At 36.5% G+C, this 19,946-nt stretch overlaps 6 protein-coding genes, 1 long non-coding RNA gene and 1 pseudogene across 8 annotated transcripts in view; 2 read left to right on the top strand and 6 right to left on the bottom strand.

The window, feature by feature from the left end:
* LOC17886133 (protein-L-isoaspartate O-methyltransferase 1) overlaps positions 1-1,461 on the top strand; it is a 1,672-nt gene extending 211 nt beyond the window's left edge. Inside the window, exons 2-4 of the mRNA XM_006293273.2 lie at positions 404-674; positions 775-939; positions 1,031-1,461. Of these exons, the coding sequence (XP_006293335.2) occupies positions 404-674; positions 775-939; positions 1,031-1,281 (687 nt within the window). The 3' untranslated portion in view covers positions 1,282-1,461. The remainder of the gene's footprint in view (positions 1-403; positions 675-774; positions 940-1,030) is intronic.
* On the bottom strand, positions 1,362-3,026 carry LOC17886107 (cytochrome P450 71A22). The gene is given in 2 exon segments (XM_023783028.1): positions 1,362-2,125; positions 2,128-3,026. Coding segments are annotated over 2 exon segments (1,527 nt in total). The 5' UTR covers positions 2,984-3,026; the 3' UTR covers positions 1,362-1,454.
* Positions 3,027-3,550: 524 nt separating this feature from the next.
* Positions 3,551-5,153, bottom strand: LOC17885875 (cytochrome P450 71A23). The gene is made up of 2 exons (XM_006292769.2): positions 4,247-5,153; positions 3,551-4,159 (listed from the first exon to the last, which is right to left on the bottom strand). Exons 1-2 carry the CDS (start codon positions 5,099-5,101, stop codon positions 3,551-3,553), a joined length of 1,464 nt encoding a protein of 487 aa, XP_006292831.2. The 5' UTR covers positions 5,102-5,153.
* A 3,560-nt stretch (positions 5,154-8,713) lies between these two features.
* Positions 8,714-10,275, bottom strand: LOC17885203 (annotated as a pseudogene).
* Positions 10,276-11,259: 984 nt separating this feature from the next.
* Positions 11,260-12,970, bottom strand: LOC17887419 (cytochrome P450 71A24). Its single transcript, XM_006290912.2, has 2 exons — positions 12,104-12,970; positions 11,260-12,011 (listed from the first exon to the last, which is right to left on the bottom strand). The coding sequence occupies exons 1-2, from the start codon at positions 12,968-12,970 to the stop codon at positions 11,400-11,402; spliced, it is 1,479 nt and encodes a 492-aa protein (XP_006290974.1). The 3' UTR covers positions 11,260-11,399.
* A 944-nt stretch (positions 12,971-13,914) lies between these two features.
* LOC111830508 lies at positions 13,915-14,897 on the top strand. Of its 2 annotated transcripts, XR_002833892.1 has the most exons (3): positions 13,915-13,958; positions 14,065-14,301; positions 14,382-14,897. It is a non-coding gene; the product is annotated as an uncharacterized LOC111830508 (long non-coding RNA). The 2 variants fall into 2 exon arrangements; XR_002833891.1 differs by having other exon boundaries at positions 14,065-14,897.
* LOC17886005 (cytochrome P450 71A25) lies at positions 14,817-16,581 on the bottom strand. The gene is made up of 2 exons (XM_006292604.2): positions 15,670-16,581; positions 14,817-15,583 (listed from the first exon to the last, which is right to left on the bottom strand). Exons 1-2 carry the CDS (start codon positions 16,534-16,536, stop codon positions 14,975-14,977), a joined length of 1,476 nt encoding a protein of 491 aa, XP_006292666.1. The 5' UTR covers positions 16,537-16,581; the 3' UTR covers positions 14,817-14,974.
* Positions 16,582-17,474: 893 nt separating this feature from the next.
* LOC17884931 (cytochrome P450 71A26) lies at positions 17,475-19,306 on the bottom strand. Its single transcript, XM_006292953.2, has 2 exons — positions 18,353-19,306; positions 17,475-18,242 (listed from the first exon to the last, which is right to left on the bottom strand). The coding sequence occupies exons 1-2, from the start codon at positions 19,211-19,213 to the stop codon at positions 17,631-17,633; spliced, it is 1,473 nt and encodes a 490-aa protein (XP_006293015.1). The 5' UTR covers positions 19,214-19,306; the 3' UTR covers positions 17,475-17,630.
* Positions 19,307-19,946: the final 640 nt, after the last annotated feature.

Raw genomic sequence — 19,946 nt, 5'->3', positions numbered from 1 at the left:
CTACTCTCTCTCTCTCTCTCTCTCTCTCTCTCTCTCTCTCTCTCTCTCTCTCTCTCTCTCTCTCTCTCTCTCTCTCTCTCTCTCTCTCTCTCTCTCTCTCTCTCTCTCTCTCTCTCTCTCTCTCTCTCTCTCTCTCTCTCTCTCTCTCTCTCTCTCTCTCTCTCTCTCTCTCTCTCTCTCTCTCTCTCTTATTCCTGTATAATCGTTTTGATTCGAATCAATAGATGTGTAACTGCGATTCCCATTCCCCAATCGATTCATTTTTTTCTTCTTCTTATCGTTCCGTAAGAGTATCGATAGAGATCACTAAGTCTAAGACTATGATTTATAATCATTTGAATTGGATCATCTCAATTACTGTATATGACTTCAATTTTGGTTTTTTGGGTAATCGATGTTGTAGCAATTTTGGAGTCCAAGCAGTATCAATAAGAACAAAGCTATGGTTGAGAATCTGCAAAATCATGGTATTGTTACGTCTGATGAAGTTGCTAAAGCTATGGAGGTTGTTGATAGAGGTGTGTTTGTGCCTGATCGTTCCTCTGCTTATGTTGATAGCCCAATGTCTGTTGGGTATAATGTGACTATATCAGCTCCTCATATGCACGCAATGTGTCTTCAACTTCTTGAAAAGCATTTGAAACCGGGAATGCGTGTTCTTGATGTCGGCTCGGGTTTGCTTTTCTCTCTTGGATTGTCTTTTTACTTTCAGTATATCGTATTTGTTTGGTTTTTTGAGGAGGGATGAATATGCATGTGATTAAATTTTCGTAGGTACTGGGTACTTGACGGCTTGCTTTGCGGTTATGGTTGGATCCGAAGGGCGAGCTATCGGTGTTGAACACATACCTGAACTGGTGGCTTCTTCTGTTAAGAATATTGAAGCAAGTGCTGCTTCGCCATTGCTGAAAGAAGGGTCTCTTGCTGTTCATGCTGGTGGTGAGCTTCGATTCAAGTTTTTGAGATTTTTTTTGATGTTTTCTTTTTTAACATTGCTGGTTTAATGAGTTTCTTGTTCGTTTGAAATTAGATGGGAGGCAAGGATGGGCTGAGTTTGCCCCTTATGATGCTATTCATGTCGGAGCAGCAGCACCAGAGATTCCAGAGGCATTGATTGATCAATTGAAACCTGGTGGGAGACTGGTGATACCGGTTGGAAACATATTCCAAGATCTGCAAGTGGTGGATAAGAACTCAGATGGTTCAGTTAGCATCAAGAGCGAAACTTCAGTTCGTTATGTTCCTTTGACTAGCCGTGAAGCCCAGCTGAGAGGAGACTGATGAATGCTCGTTGTAAAGAAGAATGGATCAAGTAAGCTTAGTTGGATTTCGAAATTAGCGTAGTTAGTCAAGAACCCGAATCCTTAAGCTCTCTTTGTGAGTAAGACTTACAAATGAGGAAACTTGTTTGTGTACACGTAAACATAATAAACCATTTATATATAATGCCTCCATTAAGTAGTAGATGATGCAATGGCGTAAAGAGGAAACAAGCGGTGAATTACCATACCGGTTGATTCAGCAACACTGGTATGATCTTCCGTACATTCAACTGGTAATCTCCAATCACACTGATGCACTAAGTTAGCCAAAGCCACCTCAATTAAGACCACAGCGAATGATATTGCTGGGCAAATCCTTCTTCCCGCTCCAAATGGAATCAGCTCAAAATTCCGACCCCGGAAATCAACAGATGAATCTAAATGTCTCTCCGGTCTAAACTCCTCCGCGTCTGGTCCCCACGTTGCAGCCTCTCTCCCGATCGCCCAAAGATTGATCATTACCTGTGTACCAGTAGGTATGTTGTAGTGTCTTAATCTAACATCTTGTGTTGATTCGTGAGGAATCATCAATGGAAGTGGAGGATGTAACCTCATTGTCTCTTTGATCACAGCTTTTAAGTAGTTCATGTCTTGAATGTCTTCTTCTGATACACTTGATTTACCTTTACAAATCTTACGGACTTCTTTTTGGAGTCTGTTCATACACTCTGGGTGACGAAGAAGCTCTGTCATTGCCCACTCCATAATCGCGTAAGATGTATCTGTACCACCTACAACAATATCCTGAAAAGGGAAAACCAAAATAAGAGCTACAGATATAAACTAAAACATAGATGAATATGAATCATAGCCTTTATGCTTAACCAGTCAATTTCAAACCCGGTGCTCTTCTCTCTCTGAACTGACAGCAGCACATCCACAAAATCAGCCCTATGTCCATCGCCATCTACATGATCTTTGACAACTCTCTCCAGGAATTCATCAAGATCATTGGCTGTCTTTTTTAGCTTTCCATCCAAACCACAGATCCAATCAATCCATGCAAGCCACGGTACATAAGTTCCCACACTAAACTCGCCCAGTAGCCTCGTGAGCCTTTTCATTAACTCCTTCAAATCCGTTTCACTGCTGTATTTCCATCCCAAAGCAACTCTGGATATCACATCGCTAGTTAAACTCACCAATAGCTCGCTTAGATTCATAGGCAAAGAACTTGATTTATGGATCTTCTCCATCATCAGACTGATCTCTTCTTGTCTCACGTTTCGAAAGGACCTGACCATTTTGTTGCTGAGGAGCTGGAGGACGCACACACTCTTCATTTGCCTCCAATACTCTCCATAAGGTGCTAAGGCCACATCACACACGTCATAAAAGAGCATGTCGAAGATTTTTGACTGTGGACGGCTAGCAAAAATGCGGTCATGCGTCTTCAAAATTTCTCGAGCCACATGTGCGGAAGAAACTACAAGAACGGGGACACGACCAAAGTGAAGGAGCATGAGAGGACCGTAATGGTTGCTGAGAGAGCACAGTGATCGGTGAGGGTGGCGGCCAAGCTGATGAAGGTTTCCAATCAACGGAAGTCTCGGTGGTGACGGAGGTGTGTTCCTTTTCTTTCTAGTCATCTGTTTTATGAAGAAGAGAATGGTAATGAAGGTTGTTGAACTTAGAAGTATTATCGTCATCATCATTTCCATGTTGGGATTCTTCAAGTTCTCCAAGACTTTTTTTTCTTTTCTTTTCAAAGACTTTCTAGTAAAACTTCTTAAAAAATTTAGTGTTCCTAAATATGATAGTCCTATAGATAGACAAATTGTTCGAATCTGCTAAGGTCGAAATCTGTATGGGTGGTGCATACGGAATGAACCACAAAATTCCCAGACTAGGCCTTTTGGACTTATGTATACAAGCCAAGTTTCTCCTGGGACCAAAACTATTGTCCACTCAAAATTTGCTAACATGGATAATTAAATTTGTCATATATACGTGAGCATGCATGCTAGAAATGAAATGATGAGTATCCGAGATCTTATAGTTCAATGAGTTCTTGCTTGTTTCAATTGGGAAGGGGACTGATGATGCTTCTTTTTGTACAGAACAATGAATCAAGTAAGCTCATATGGGTTTTTAAATTAGTTAAGGAAGTAAGGAACCAGAGACTTTAAAATCTCAAACATCTTTTTGCAAACAACACTTTCAAATGAGTAAACATGTTTATTGTAGAATAACATAATACTAAGTATATATATGACTAGGAAGGGTTCTTAGTCAAGTACAGTAGTAGATGATGCAATGACATAAAGAGGGTCCATGCGGCGAATCACACTACCAATTGATTCAGCAACATCAGTCTGATCCTCTGTAGATTGCCAATCAAACCCATGCACTAAGTTAGCCAAAACCACCTCATTCAACACCACAGCAAATGATATTCCAGGGCACATCCTTCTCCCTGCTCCAAATGGAATCAGCTCAAAATCTTGACCCCGGAAATCAGCAGAAGAATCTAAATGCCTCTCCGGTCTAAACGCGTTCTCGTCTGGTCCCCACGTTGCAGCCTCTCTACCGATCGCCCAAAGATTGACTACAACTTGAGTACCTGCAGGTACGTAGTTATCTCTTAACTTGACATCGTCTCTTGATTGGTGAGGAACCATCAATGGGACTGGAGGATGTAGCCTGAGTGTCTCTTTAACCACAGCTTTTAAGTATTTCATGTCTTTAACGTCATCTTCAGAAACACTTGATTTGCCCTTACAGATTGTACGGACTTCATCTTGAAGCCTTTTCATACACTCTGGATGACCTAAAAGCTCTGTCATTTCCCATTCCACTAGTGTGGAAGATGTGTCAGTACCACCCACAAAAGCATCCTAAAACGTTAAATCCAAAAGAAAAAAAATGGTTATATATATATACTGAAACATTGGACATATATGTGAAAATGTGATTTCTCTTACCAATATGATTGCCTTAATGCTGGACCGGTCGATTTCAAACCCGACGCTGTTCTCTCTCTGAACTGCGAGTAATACATCGACGAAATCAGCCTTATTGCCGTCACCATCTTCATGATCTTGCACAATCCTCTCCAAGAGCTTATCAAAATCATTTGCGGTCTTTTCTAGCCGAGCTTCCAAACCGCTGATCCAATCAATCCACCCAAGCCACGGTACAAAGCTCCCGACAGTATACGTACCCAACTGCCTCATGAGCCTGTCTATCATCTCTTTAAAATCTGTTCCAACACCGTATTTGCGTCCCAAAGCGACACGACAGATAACATCGTTAGTTAAACACGACAAGATCTTGGTTAGATTCATAGGCGAAGAACCCGATTCTCGGATCTTTTCCATCATAAGACCGATCTCTTCTTGTCTCACTTGTCTATAGGACCCTACCATTTTGTTGCTGAGGAGATGGATGACACTCACACTCTTCATTTGTCTCCAGTACTCTCCATAAGGAGCTGATGCCATATTACGGCTATTGTAAAGAAGCTTTTCGAAGATCTTTGACCGCGGACGGCTCGCAAAAACGGCATCATGCGTCTTTAAAATGTCTCGAGCCGCTTCTGCTGTAGAGGCTACGATAACGGGGACACTTCCGAAGTGGAGGAGCATGAGAGGACCGTAACGGTGGCTGAGATAGCATAGTGATCGGTGAGGATGTTGGCCGAGCTGATGAAGGTTTCCGATCAACGGAAGTCTCGGTGGGGATGCAAAGGTGTAGCTATTCTTCCCTGTCGTCTGCTTTTTGAAGAAGAGAATTGTTATGAAAACTATTAAGCATAAGAAAAGTATCATCATCATCATATTTTGTAAATTTTCGATTCTTCAAGTTTTTCTCGTGAAGTCTCTCTTAAGATTTTTTCTGTTCTTCTATGTGGACATGGCCACTTGGGTCATATATAAGCCAAGTTTCTTCTATGCGTTACATAAAGTTATTGTCCACTCATATTTGATTCTGTTTTGCTTAAATAGGAAAATAATTTTGATTTAAAGGTATCAAATCTCCTCTATGTAGTAAGACACCCAATCACAGTTGACACGTAATTTTTTTTTTTTTTTGCTACTTTAAGATAAGAAGATTACTAAAATCTATCTTTTACTATTATGATTTTTCAAATACCTTATGTGTTAGATTTTTATTTTAGCTACAAAATCCACAAAAATTATTTATTTCCTAAAAATATATCCCTTTTGTTTATATCTCAAATAACACCCAACAACAGTAGTAGTACAGTATATTGTAGTACCATTGTGTAACAAATAGAAAAAAAAATTAAAAAAAAAACAAATGTAATAACCAAATTAAAAATAAAAAAGAGAGGTCCTAAACCGGTATACCTTCTGCGGTTCTGCCCAAACATTATAGTGCTCGTCGTCTTTGCTTGATGACGTGGTGATGAACCAATGATGATAACTCAAGAGGTCCTTGCAGTGCCCACTGCCCATGAACATATTCTAAGATTTTCAAGTGGTGAGTTCAAGAACTTGGATGCTTCGTTCGCATCAAGAGCGAAACGTCATGTCCGTTACGTTCTTTTGACTAGCCATTAAGCCAACCTAAGAGAGAGACTAATAAATTTTATTTTGCAGAAGAATGAATCAAGTTAATTAACTCACTTGGCTCTCTAAATATGTGTAGCTAGTTACTCATGAACTCAAATCTCAATGATCTCTTAGCTACTAAGAGTTTCAAATCATATATATAAAAGTAAGGTTTCACTCTCTCCTTATTGGTGGAAAAATATTTAAGGCTTTAATTTTTTTTTAAAAATAAATAATAAATGTTTATGACAATCATTCAATACAAAATTTAATTACACTATAAGTTATAATCAAATGGTAAATAAAATGAAAGGACTTAATCATATATCATTCAAAAAAATAAATAAATAAATAAATGTTTATGACAATCATTCAATACAAAATTTAATTATACTATAAGTTATAATCAAATGGCAAATAAAATGAAAGGATTTAATCATATATCACACAACAAATTTTATAAGGCTTATTGGTGGAAATTTATTTAAAATCATATATATAAAAGTAAGGTTTCACTCTCTTTATTGTTCCATTTTGTATTTATTTTTTAAAATATAATATTTATTTTTAATTAAACCAAAAAAACATATTTAACCATATACATTAATTCATACTTTAAATTCACACTTTACTACTAAAATGAAACTGAAAATTATATAAATTTACAAAGACTATTGGTTTTCTTTATTGAATTCCAATTAAACACACTATAAATTATAATTATAACTCCTCTAATTTCATTATTTTAAAAATGTAACTTACATCACTTCTTATCATATAAATAGTCATTCTCACATCCTTCTCTACCATATCTCATATCTTCATTATTCTCTTTGTTTTTTTTTTTAAATTTCTTGCATGGGGTGAAAACTCATTTAAAATATCATTGTAAGAGTTTGATTAATTATTTAGTTTAAACATTTGTTTTCAAATTTATTTATTTTTTGTTTTTATGTATTTCTTTATGTCTTCATTGTTTTTTATATTTTTAAATGTAATACATATGTATAATAATATTTTATGGTTATAAGAAAATCAAGCTAAAGAAATCATCTTCATTATTTTACATTGGATGTTTGTTTCTTTCTCACATATTCATGTATATTTATTTTAATTTCAAAAGTATGTAATTTTTTAACAAAATAAACTTTTTGTTATATAATTATCAAACCAATTTGTAAGACATTCTTTTAAGAATAATGATCCTTATATTTAGTTTGTGATTCAACATGTAATAATATAAACAACATTATAATTTTTTTAAACTTTGAATTTTATACTTGATTTCCTGTATTAAATACAATTTGATATTCAATTTTCTATCTATTATATATACTACAACGATGACAAATATAATTAAACCTAGAGATATAGCTTAAATTAAGAGGAATATATAAACAAATTAAAAAAATAAAATTATTCGTTGGGAATTTTTTAAGGTTTATCCTTATTGGTCCATTTAGCATTTAGTTTTCAATTATAATATTTATTTTTAATTAAACCAAATATCTAACACATTTAGTCATATACTTTAATTCATACTTGAAATCCACGCTTTACTATTAAATTGTAACTTAAATTATATAACCTTTCAATTGACTATTTGTTTGCTCTATTCAATTTCAAGTAACACACTATAAAATATAATTAACTCCTCTAATTTAATTATTTTAGAATTATAACTTACATCATATTTTATCCTATAAATACTCATTTTTACATCCTCCTCCACCATATCTGATATTCTTAATATTTTCTTTGTTTAATTTTTAATGTTCTTGCATGGGTTGAAAGCTCAAATTAAGATATCATTGTAAGAGCTTGATTATATATTTGGTTAAAATTTTTGTTTTCAGTTATATTTCTTCTTTATTTTATGTACTTCTTCCTTTTTTCATTGTTTTTTATACTATTAAATATATAATACATTTTTTTAAAAAAAAAATATATATAATACATATGTATAATAATATTTTATGGCTATAAGGAAATTACTTTATCAATGAGATTCAAAAATATTGATTTCTGACCATCGCACCATAAGAGAATCAAGCTAAATAAACCATCTTCATTGTTTTACTTTATATGTGTTTTTCTTTCTCACAAATTCATGTATATTTATTTTATTTTCAAAGTGTGTAATTATTTTAACAAAATAATTTTTGGTTACATTCAAACCAATTTGTAAGACATTGAAATAAATAAAATTTTATACACAAATAAAGGTAATTTGTGTGTATATTTATAAGTTTACACACATATATGGATAAATTTTAACATTTTTAGTGGTTGGTTTGATAAAGTTTGAAAATGGGGTAAATTTAAAAAGTGGTATTTTTAAAAGGGTATTTTTTAAATTCTCCCAATATCATTCCTATTTTTATTATTAACAATATTATTGTTTTATCAAAAAATACTTAAAATCACTAAAGAAAATTACTATCAAAATTGAACAATTAATCAACGAATAAATTCAAAAAATATGGATGTATGCTTCTATTGTATGATTTAAATAAATAAAATGTAAAAATGTCATAAACATTAAAATTTATTTAATCTATTTTTATAAGTAATAAATAAATTAAAATAATTAAATAAATATACAACAACCCGCGCATGTGCGCGGGACATTACCTAGTAATATATAAAGCTTTGGTATGTATATTATAGAAAGATATATAAGAAGCTAGATTCACAAATATTATTGTCAAATACTTTATCATGATATGAAGATATTTATGTGCTTGTGTCTATCAAGTTCATAAGATATATTTCATTTATTTTACCTATGTACTCTTAATCATTATTCTTATATATGAAAGAAAATACACACATCTTCCCTCTCATCATTTTATCATATATAAAATGCCTTATTCAAGTTGTAGATGATGCAATGGCATAAAGAGGGAGCATACGGTGAATTGTATTTCCAGTTGATTCAGCAACACCAGTTTGAACTTCGGTAGATTCAACCGGTAATATCCAATCGAATCGTTCCACTAAGCTAGCCAAAACTACCTCATTCAGCACCACAGCGAATGATATTGCTGGGCAAATCCTTCTTCCTGCTCCAAACGGAATCAGCTCAAAATCCTGACCTCGGAAATCCACACACGAGTTTAAATGTCTCTCCGGTTTAAACTCTTCCGCGTCTGGTCCCCACGTCGCAGCCTCTCTCCCGATCGCCCAAGCATTGATCATAACCTGTGTACCGGCAGGTATGTGGTACTCTCCTAGTTTTACATCTTGTGTTGATTCATGAGGAACCATCAAAGGAAGTGGAGGATGTAGCCTCATTGTCTCTTTGATCACAGCTTTTAAGTATTTCATTTCTTGAATGTCTTCTTCTATTACACGCGATTTTCCCTTACAAATTGTACGAACTTCTTCTTGAAGTCTGCTCAGACACTCTGGATGATGTAGAAGCTCTGTCATTGCCCATTCCATAAGTGCGTACGAGGTGTCCGTACCACCCACAAAAATATCCTACAAACCAAAACAAACACTACAGTTATATATCTTAAAAATTAGAACAACCATTAAATTCGAATTTGATTTCTTGTTTTTCCATTTACCAAGATGACCGCCTTTAGGCTGACGCGGTCGAACTCAAACCCCATACTATTTTCTTTCTGAATGGCGAGCAATACATCCACATAATCATTCCTATCGCGGCTAACATCTACATGATCTTGCACAACTCTCTCAAAAAACTCATCAAGATCAGTCCTCGTCTTTTCTAGCTCATCATCCAAACCGGAGATCCAACCAAACAATGCAAGACACGGTACAGTACTCTCCACACTAAACGCCCCTAATAGCCTTGTAAGCCTCTTCATTAACTCTTTAAAATCCAGTTCACCGCCATATTTTCGTCCCAAAGCAACTCTACATATCACATCGTTCGTTAAACTAGCCAATATCTCGCTTAGATTCACTTGCAACGAACTCGACTTCTGGATCTTCTCCATCATCAGACTGATCTCTTCTTGTCTCACGTCTCAAAAGGATCGTACCATTTTTTTGCTGAGCAAACTGATGACGCACACACTCTTCATTTGTCTCCAGTACTCTCCATAAGGAGCTAAGGACACATCATGCCTATCGTAAAGAAGCTTCTCGAATATTTTAGACCGTGGACGGCTAGCAAAAACGCGATCATGCGTCTTCAAAACGTCTTTAGCCATATCGGCTGAAGACACTACAAGAACCGGGACACGACCAAAGTGGAGGAGCATGAGGGGACCGTAACGTTGGCTGAGAGAGCATAGTGATCGGTGAGGGTGACGACCGAGCTGGTGAAGGTTTCCAATCAATGGAAGTCCTGGTGGTGACATTGGCGTGTTGCTTTTCGTCCTTGAAATTTGGTTTTTGAAGAAGATAATGGTAATAGAGATTATTGAGAATAGGAGAAGTATCATGATCATCGTTTCCATTTTTGGATTCTTCAAGATTTGTTCTCGTACCCAGTCTTTTATCAAATTTTGTGTTTATAAAATATTTTAGGATTCTTTATGTATATATAGAAGCCCAAGCCTACTAGTACTACTGTCGAAGCCATGTTTTTAAAGATTTTGTTTTCTTTGACATAAACAATTTTTAAGATTAATAATGTGTTCCTCGTTTGGATTTTATGTATACAAAGCCAAGTTTGTTTCTCTAAGGACCAAAGTCAAGCACTGATAACAAAATATGATGAAGTATTGTCCCTCTCGACAAATCGATTATATTGAAGGTTGAATCTTTCGAAGTGCCGTCCTAGTTTGAATAAGCTCGGTGTACAAAGTTATCTTTGAGGATCAGGGTTTCTTATCTAGTTATCTTCATCTCACAGTTCTAGGGAGATACTGACATCAGTCACAAAACAAAGTAGTTATGTATACGTAACTGTGTTTTTTTTTCTTCTTCTAAATTATACGGTGATTGATATTCCAATTTCCAAGTGTACAACTTTTGAATATATAAATAACTCAACCTTATTTTTTTAAAAAAAAAACCTTCGATAGTTTCATAAGAAATCAGACTTGAGCAATATATGCATTATGCATGCATGCTTGGAATGAAATTTATCATTCGAGATCCGACTTGCATGCAATCCAAAATTTCTCCGATTCGGTTCAAAACTTTTGATATTCGGGAGGTAGATCATGCCCCCAGTATATATATATATATATTTTTTTTTTTGAAATAACTTAATATGTCATTTTCACAAATATTTTATTATTTGTTATAAAAAAGAAACAAAGTTCACACCAAAAAAAAAGAGAAAGAAACATAGTTCACACCAAAAAAAAAGAAAGAAACAAAGTTTGTTGACCTAGTGATTTAATGTTTTTAAAGGCTTCTACAAAGTCTAAGATTAACCCATTTATGTCTCCAATGGAACAGAGACATGATATATATTGCCTACGAGTTAACTTTTTCCTTCAAATCGTAGCATCACAAAATAATTAAAATTCATTTGAACTTAAATCTTCTTATACACTTCTAACAAGGCATATATATGCAACGCCCAAATATATTTCACACCATTCACCAAAAAAAAAAAAAAACACCTAAGTCAAGTAGTAGATGATGCAATGGAGTATAGTGGGAACATGCGGTGAACCGCAAGACCAATTGATTCAGCTACATCAGTATGATATTCTGTAGATTCGACAGGTAGTCTCCAATCAAACTGATGAACTAAGTTAGCCAAAACCACCTCATCCAAGACCACAGCAAATGATATTGCTGGGCAAATCCTTCTCCCTGTTCCAAATGGAACCAACTCCGTATCTTGACCTCGGAAATCAACAGACGAGTTTAAGTGTCTCTCTGGTTTAAACTCCTCCGCGTCTGGTCCCCATGTTGCAGCCTCTCTCCCGATCGCCCAAGCATTGATCATTACCTGTGTACCCGCGGGTATGTGGTAATCTCTTAGTTTGACATCTTGTGTTGATTCGTGAGGAACCATCAATGGAAGTGGAGGATGTAGTCTCAGTGTCTCTTTGATCACAGCTTTTAAATATTTCATTTCTTGAATGTCTTCTTCTGATACACGTGATTTGCCCTTACAAATCGTACGGACTTCTTCTTGAAGTCTTTCCAAACACTCTGGGTGATGTAGAAGCTCTGTCATTGCCCATTCCAAAAGAGCGTATGTTGTGTCCGTACCACCCACAAAAACATCCTGAAAAGCAGAAAACCAGAAACAAAAACTATGGTTATTATCTACTAATTAACTCATCAATATATAAATCTGAATTTGTTTCCTTCTCTTACCAAGATAATTGCTTTTATGCTTAACCGGTCAATTTCAAACCCCACGCTCTTCTCTCTCTGAATTGTGAGCAGTACATCAACAAAATCAGTCCTATGGTCATGTCCATCCCCATCTACATGATCTTGGACAACTCTCTCCAAGAATTCATCAAGATCGTTGCTTAACTTTATAAGCTGACCATCCAAACCGCGGATCCAGTCAATCCATGCAAGCCATGATACATAGCTCCCGACACTAAACTCGCCCAATAGCCTTGTAAGCCTCTTCATTAGCTCCTTAAAATCTGTTTTACCGTGGTATTTCCTTCCCAAAGCAACTCTACATATTACATTGTTTGTTAGATTTGCTAAGATCTCGCTTAGATTAATCCGCAAAGAACTCGATATCCGGATTTTCTCAATCATCAGGCTGATCTCTTCTTGTCTCACATCTCGAAAAGACCGCACCATTTTATTGCTGAAGAGCTGGAGGACGCACACACTTTTCATTTGCCTCCAATACTCTCCATAAGGAGCCAAGGCCACATCTCTCCCGTCATAAAAAATCTTATTAAAGATTTTAGACCGAGGACGGCTAGCAAAAACGCGGTCGTGCGTCTTCAAAACTTCTTGAGCCATGTCCGCGGAAGAGACTACAAGAACGGGGACATGACCAAAGTGAAGGAGCATGAGAGGACCGTAACGGTGGCTGAGAGAGCATAGTGATCGGTGAGGGTGACTGCCAAGCTGATGAAGGTTTCCAATTAACGGAAATCTTGGTGGTGACGGAGGTGTGTTGTGTTTCTTCTCACTCGACTGTTTTTTGAAGAATAGAATGGTCATGAAAATTATTGAGCATAAGAGAAGTATCATGATCATCATTTCCATCTCTGGATTTTTTCAAGATTTTATCTTGTGAAAAGTCTTTTAATGTCTTCAAGATATCATATATGTGAAGGATATCAATTCTGAAAGGGATGGATTTTTTGTAAGGATAGACAGATTCCCATATTCGAGTCGCCAAATTAGACACGGTCTTGAGTCTCTTGTCTTTTAAATACTTTTGTCACTTTCTCATTCATGTGTTAACATTTTAAATTTTACAGGTTCCCATGGTTTGCCCTTGTCTTTTCCTCCTCTCTAGTAAATAGTAAGCCCTAGATTTTTCTTTAGTTTGATGCCAGTTTTACGCGCACGAAAATCTTGCTGTGAATCAAAAAATCTTATACACTCCATAGCAATTAAAGAAAAATAACCTTTTTTTTTGAAGTATTCCTTCAGACTTCCGTACGTAATAAACTTGGATGTCAATTGTAGCGGCTTGCATATGTGAGATTCTATTTGCAGTAGGACAATAGGGTTTTCAATTCTTTCTCTACTCACATACCTATGGATTTTATGCTATTTCTGACGCATGTGTGTGATTGATTTGTGATATATAGCAATAGGACAATACCAATTCATCATGTGATTGGTTTGGTGGTTATTAGAGAACAAGTGTGATGGGATAATATGTTTTATTTAACTCTTAGATGAATATATAACTCTTGATGAGTTCTAACGCACTTGTTTTTTATTTTATTTTAGGACTGACTTTTGTGGGATGGGATAATTCCCATAATATGTGTTCTTCTCGTGCCCTTTGGCTAGGTTGAAAGAGAGTAACAACAATTTTATCAAATTAAAAGTCTGTCAAATTTTCTATTTTACGGATTAAAATCATGAGCCCAAATAATAAAGGCCCACTAGACAACCGAACACTAGGGATCTGTTTGTTTCCCTTGATTTCCAAGTTTTACAATTTAGATCTCCGAGTCGTTCCTTCTTTGCAACTTCAAGGCGATTATGGCGGCGGGGTTGTTCCTTCCCGGGTGAGGTATGCTATTCTCTTTTTCCTCTTTGAAACCCTAACGAGTTGTCTTATTTTTCCTATATGATTTTATGTTAAAATTCGGGAACTCTGATTTTAATGTTTCTTGTAGAAAACAAAAATGTCTTGTGCATGATTTGCAATCGGGGCAAATATGTCGGATAAAGATCCAGACGATGTTGTTATCACTGAGCTACCGAGGTCGGATTTTTTTCTTGAGACAAGGGCAATTGCGGTTTCAGGGACCATAATGTGGAGAATGAAACTTTCAACCTCTTGAGGAGTTCAGACCCTTATCACGCTTTATCCCAGAAGAAGCTTACTTAATACCGTTCACTCATACAAGATGGTATCAAACTTGATGCTCTTCCGCGTGTTTTTCATGCACTACCAAATCTGTTAAAGCGTTCTGAAAAGCTTAGCTTGTAGGAAGGCTGTCCTTGAGGGTTTTTTCGAGCATGTTGGATTGGAGAAGCAAGACGAGGGAGTGGAGATGGCTATCAGTGATGATTTGCATGCTTTGGCGAAATGTGTTGATTATTTTTTTTCACATGGAGGAAGATGAGCCTTCTGCTTCCACGTGAACACCTTCGAATGCAGCCTTGTATGCCTCCACCCCCTCCACTGGGACCTGGTGGTCTGCTTCAGTTACCTTCAATGGGGTTGCATGCAACCACCACCTGTGGAGCCTCTTCTTGAGGAACCAGAGCCAAAGAGACCTTGTGAACTATATCAAAACAGTAGTTCCAACAAAGATAAGTATATCATGATCATCATTTTCATCTCTGAATTTTTCAAGAAATATCTTGTGAAAAATATTTTAAGAAAAATTGATAAAATGAAAAGAGTAGTAAAACAGCAATATCCGGAAGAGCAAGATTTACTAATGTGATCACGAAAGCAAGATGATTGATTAAAAATACTCAAAATCACATGACAACTAATGAAAAAAACATACTGTAGAGAACGGGGAAGAAAGAAAGAAAAGAACAATCCACACACATAACATAGCAATGCCCAAGTTAAGTAGGCAACGCAATGGCATAAAGAGAGAACTCGCGGTGAACCGAAAAACCGCTAGATTCAGCGACATCGGTCTTGTCTTCAGTAGATCCCTCCGGTAATTTCCAATCAAACCCATGCACCAAGTTAGCCAAAACCACCTCATTCAACGTCACAGCGAAAGATACTGCTGGACAAATCCTTCTCCCTGCTCCAAATGGAAGCAGTTCAAAATGTTGACCTTGGAAATCAACAGATGTATCTAAATGCCTCTCAGGTTTAAACTCCTCCGCGTCTTGTCCCCATGTCGCAGCCTCTCTCCCTATCGCCCAAGCATTCATCATCACCTGTGTACCAGCAGGTATGTGGTAGTCTCTTAGTTTGACATCCTCCGTTGATTCGTGAGGAGCCATCATTGGAAATGGAGGGTGTAGCCTGAGTGCCTCTTTGATCACAGCATTCAAATATCTCATTTCTTGAGTGTCATCTTCCGATACACTAGATTTCCCCTTACAAATCGTACGTACTTCTTCTTGGAGTCTTTTCATAGACTCCGGATGACGTAGAAGCTCTGTCATCGCCCATTCCAAAAGCGTGAACGATGTGTCCGAACCACCCACAAAAACATCCTGGAAAAACCAAAAACAAGAACCACAGTTATAAGATCATTGAATCTGAAATAGTATCATCCAAATGTTTGTATAATGTCCCTCACCAACATGATCGCCTTTATGCTGAGTCTGTCTATCTCAAACCCGGCACTCTTCTCTCTTTTAACAGTGAGCAATGCATCAATCAAATCAGCCCTATCTCGGTGGTTGTCATCTTCATGATCTTGCACAACTCTCTCAAAGAACTCATCAAGATCCTTTCCCGTCTTATCGAGCTGAGCATCCCAACCGCGGATCCAATCAATCCACGAAAGCCACGGTACAAAACTCCCAATACTAAACGTCCCCAATAGCTCACTCAGTCTATCGGTTAACTTCTTAAAGTCCGTCTCGCCACCATACTTCTGTCCCAAAGCGACTCTACATATCACATCGTTAGTCAAACTCTCCAAGATCTTGCTTAGATTAAAAGGCGAAGAACCCGATGATGATTTCTTGATTTTTTCCATCATCAAACTGATTTCTTCTTCTCTTACATCTCTAAAAGATCGTACCATTTTCTTGCTTAAGAGATGAATGACGCACACCCTCTTCATTTGCCTCCAGTACTCTCCATAAGGAGCTGAGGCCACATCACGGTTGTTGTAAAGAAGCTTCTCGGAGAGTTTTGACCTCGGGCGGTTCGCGAAAGCCACGTCGTGCGTCTTCAAAACTTCTTTAGCCATCTCCGCGGAAGAGACTATAAGAACGGGGACACTCCCTAGGTGAAGGAGCATGAGAGGACCGTAACGGTGACTGAGAGAGCATAGTGATCGGTGAGTGTGGCGGCCGAGCTGATGAAGGTTTCCGATCAATGGAAGTCCTGGTGGTGAAGGAGGTATCATACCTTTCTTCCATCTGGATTGTTTTCTCGAAAAGAGAACGGAAAAGAAAATTATTGGGCACAAGAGAAGTATCATCATCATCATCATTTTTTATATTCGGATTTCAAGTTCTTCAAGATATTTTCTTGTAAATTTGTGTTCTTTTAGACTTAGATTATATAATCCACGTTTCTCAACGGTTACGTTTACTAGTGTCCCACTCAGATTTTCTACTTTCTTTGGCTGAATTAGAAAACAAAAATTTTCCTCTCAAATCATATAAACATAAAGAGTAAGAAATCTCTACATATATGTAATATGGCACCCAATTATATCACAACTAAAATTTTTTTTTTGCTATGAAAAGATAAAATAAAGAAAAGAAAAGTTATTTTTTGCCCAAAAAAGAAAGAAAAGAAAAGTTATTTTACCAAAACAAGAATCCTTATTTGTTAGATTTTTGTTTTTTTTAGATAGCCACAAGACAAAACTATTTATCTCATCTTTAAGTTACATGGATATTTCAAAAAACTTTTTAAAAATAAAATTTATATGCCATTTTTATATATATCATATTTGTTAGTTGTTACCATAAAAGGTTTCCAATAAAAAAAGAAATTGCAAGTTTGGATTCTATAAGAAAAGTAACATCATCATCATTTGCATGTCTTGATTCTGTAAGTTCTTTATGTATATACAAAAGTCTTGCGAAGAGTTTGAAGGACTTTTGTGATCTTTTGGATTTATTACATAAACAAGCTACCTACTATACGTAATACTCAATTACTTGGAATTATTTAAATAGAAAAGTATTCAAATTAAATCTTACACTTTCAAATATAAAATTTCAACATTATTTATAATAAAATATTGTATCACAATTAAAATTTCAACATTATTTATAATAATATTGTTGTGGACGTCTTCCTTCTTTTTCTAAGTTGAAGAGAACATCAATCAACTCTGTTTCTCCACAAATTTATTTTGAGATAATTATTTCGTCCGAATAAGCTTCTTCCTTTTCTACATAAGGACACACGTTCAAGAGTTAAAGAATGGAGACAAAACTTTATTGTGAAAATTCATAACAAAATCCACCCAAAACTTATTGCCTTGTTCGAGAGTTTCAAATGAGTAAACATGTTTATTGTAGGTAGATAAAAAAAAAAAACATAACAAAGCATTTTTATGTCATGCCTTAGTCAGGTAGTAGATGATGCAATAGCGTAGAGAGGGAACTTGCAGTGAACTGAAGCACCGGTTGATTCAGCTACACCGGTTTGATCTCCTATAGATTCAGCCGGTAATCTCCAATCGAACCGATGCACTAAGTTAGCCAAGACTACCTCATTCAACACCACAGCGAATGATATTGCTGGACAAATCCTTCTTCCTGCTCCAAACGGAATCAGCTCAAAATTCTGACCACGGTAGTCAACAGACAAATCTAAATGCCTCTCCGGTCTAAACTCCTCCGCGTCTGGTCCCCATGTCTCAGCCTCTCTCCCTATCGCCCAAGCATTGATCATAACTTGTGTACCGGCAGGTATGTGGTACTCTCCTAATTTGACATCTTGTGTTGATTCGTGAGCAACCATCAAAGGAAGTGGAGGATGTAGCCTCATCGTCTCTTTCATCACAGCTTTTAAGTATTTCATTTCTTGAATGTCTTCTTCTATTACACGTGACTTGCCCTTACTAATCATACGGACTTCTTCTTGGAGTCTGTTCATACATTTTGGGTGACGTAGAAGCTCTGTCATTGCCCATTCCATAAGTGTATACGATGTCTCCGTACCACCCACAAAAACATTCTGAAAAGTGAAAACCAAAACATGAACAACGTTTATATACATGCATACAAAAACATCATATAATCTTTAACCCGTATCAACCAAAAGTGTACTGTATTATCTTCCCTCACCAAGACGATTGCCTTAACGCTGACACGGTCGATTTCAAACCCGACGCTCTTATCTTTCTGAATGGCGAGCAGTACATCTACAAAATCAGTCCTATCTCGGTCTTCGCCATCTTCATGATCTTGCACAACTCTCTCAAAGAACTCATCAAGATCGTTTGCGGTCTTTTCAAGCTGACCATCCAAACCACGGATCTTATCTATCCATGCAAGCCATGGTACATAACTCCCAACACTGATCGTCCCTAGTAGCCTGCTTAGCCTCTCCATTAACTCCTTAAAATCTGTTTCACCACCGTATTTTCTTCCCAGAGCAGCTCTACATATTACATCGTTAGTTAAACTCACCAAGATCTTGCTTAGATTCACTGGCAAAGAACTCGATCTCCGGATCTTTTCCAACATGAGACTAATCTCTTCTTCTCTCACTTCTCGAAAGGACCGTACCATTTTGTTGCTGAAGAGATGGAGGACGCACACGCTCTTCATTTGTCTCCAGTACTCTCCATAAGGAGCTGAGGCCACATCATGCCTATCGTAAAGAAGCTTCTCGAATATTTTAGACCGTGGACGGCTAGCGAAAACACGGTCATGCGTCTTCAAAACGTCTCTAGCCACTTCAGCGGAAGAGACTACAAGAACGGGAACACTGCCAAAGTGAAGGAGCATGAGAGGACCATAACGGTGGCTGAGAGAGCATAGTGATCGGTGAGTGTGGCGACCGAGCTGATGAAGGTTTCCGATCAACGGAAGTCCCGGTGGTGACGGAGGTGTGTTGCTGTTCTTCTTCCCTCTCTTATGTTTTATGAAAAATATGATGGAAATGAAGATTACTGAGCATAGCAGAAATACCATGCTTATCATTTTGCATGTCTAGATTCTTCAACTTGTTTGATAGAAGAAAAAAAAAGAAGTCTATATTCTTCAACTTCAAAAAAAAAATGTTAGTGTGAAGAGTTTGAATTTGTCATTTTTAGAATTATGTACATATTACAAGCCAAGTTCTCTACGGTAGTTATCAATAGCTGTCCACTCGATTTTTGGAGTTATGTACTATATGCATGCCGTCTGGTTTCTTTTTTATATTTAGTAATTTGTTCGAGAATTTTTCTTTCGGTGCGTTTACGATTTACGTGTCTTCTTTTGGAATCATAAGTGCCGATTGTTCAACAAACAATCCTCCATGAATTTTCAAATGTACTAAATTCGTCTACAAAATGAAAATGTTTCGAGTTATTAGAAAAGGTATATTATGAGGTAAACGAAACAAAACGAACAAAAAAGATTATAACAAATGAGAATGACATTAAAGTAATGATTTGTATCAGTATATTTTATTGGAAGGGTAGCATTGGGTATTATAGGTGTCACCAAAAATTATGACAAATCCTGAGAGAGAGAGATTTGATAACAAAGTGTTAAGTGTCTCTAACGTTTACAACGAGTCAAAAAAGCACTGAAACTGAAGTCTACACTACATATAGCGTTAAATCAAATTTGTTATGGTAACAAGTCTAAACCCTAAGAGTTTTTTATTTAGTTTTGTAAGATTTTGTAATTACCAAAGTCATTCTTTATAAGATTTTCTTGATTTAGG

The sequence above is a fragment of the Capsella rubella genome, unplaced genomic scaffold (genome assembly GCF_000375325.1).
Source record: "Capsella rubella cultivar Monte Gargano unplaced genomic scaffold, Caprub1_0 scaffold_5, whole genome shotgun sequence".
Lineage (NCBI taxonomy): Eukaryota > Viridiplantae > Streptophyta > Magnoliopsida > Brassicales > Brassicaceae > Capsella > Capsella rubella.
The sequence above is the reverse complement of the archived record's forward strand: the minus strand, read 5'-3'. Positions and strand labels throughout refer to the sequence as shown.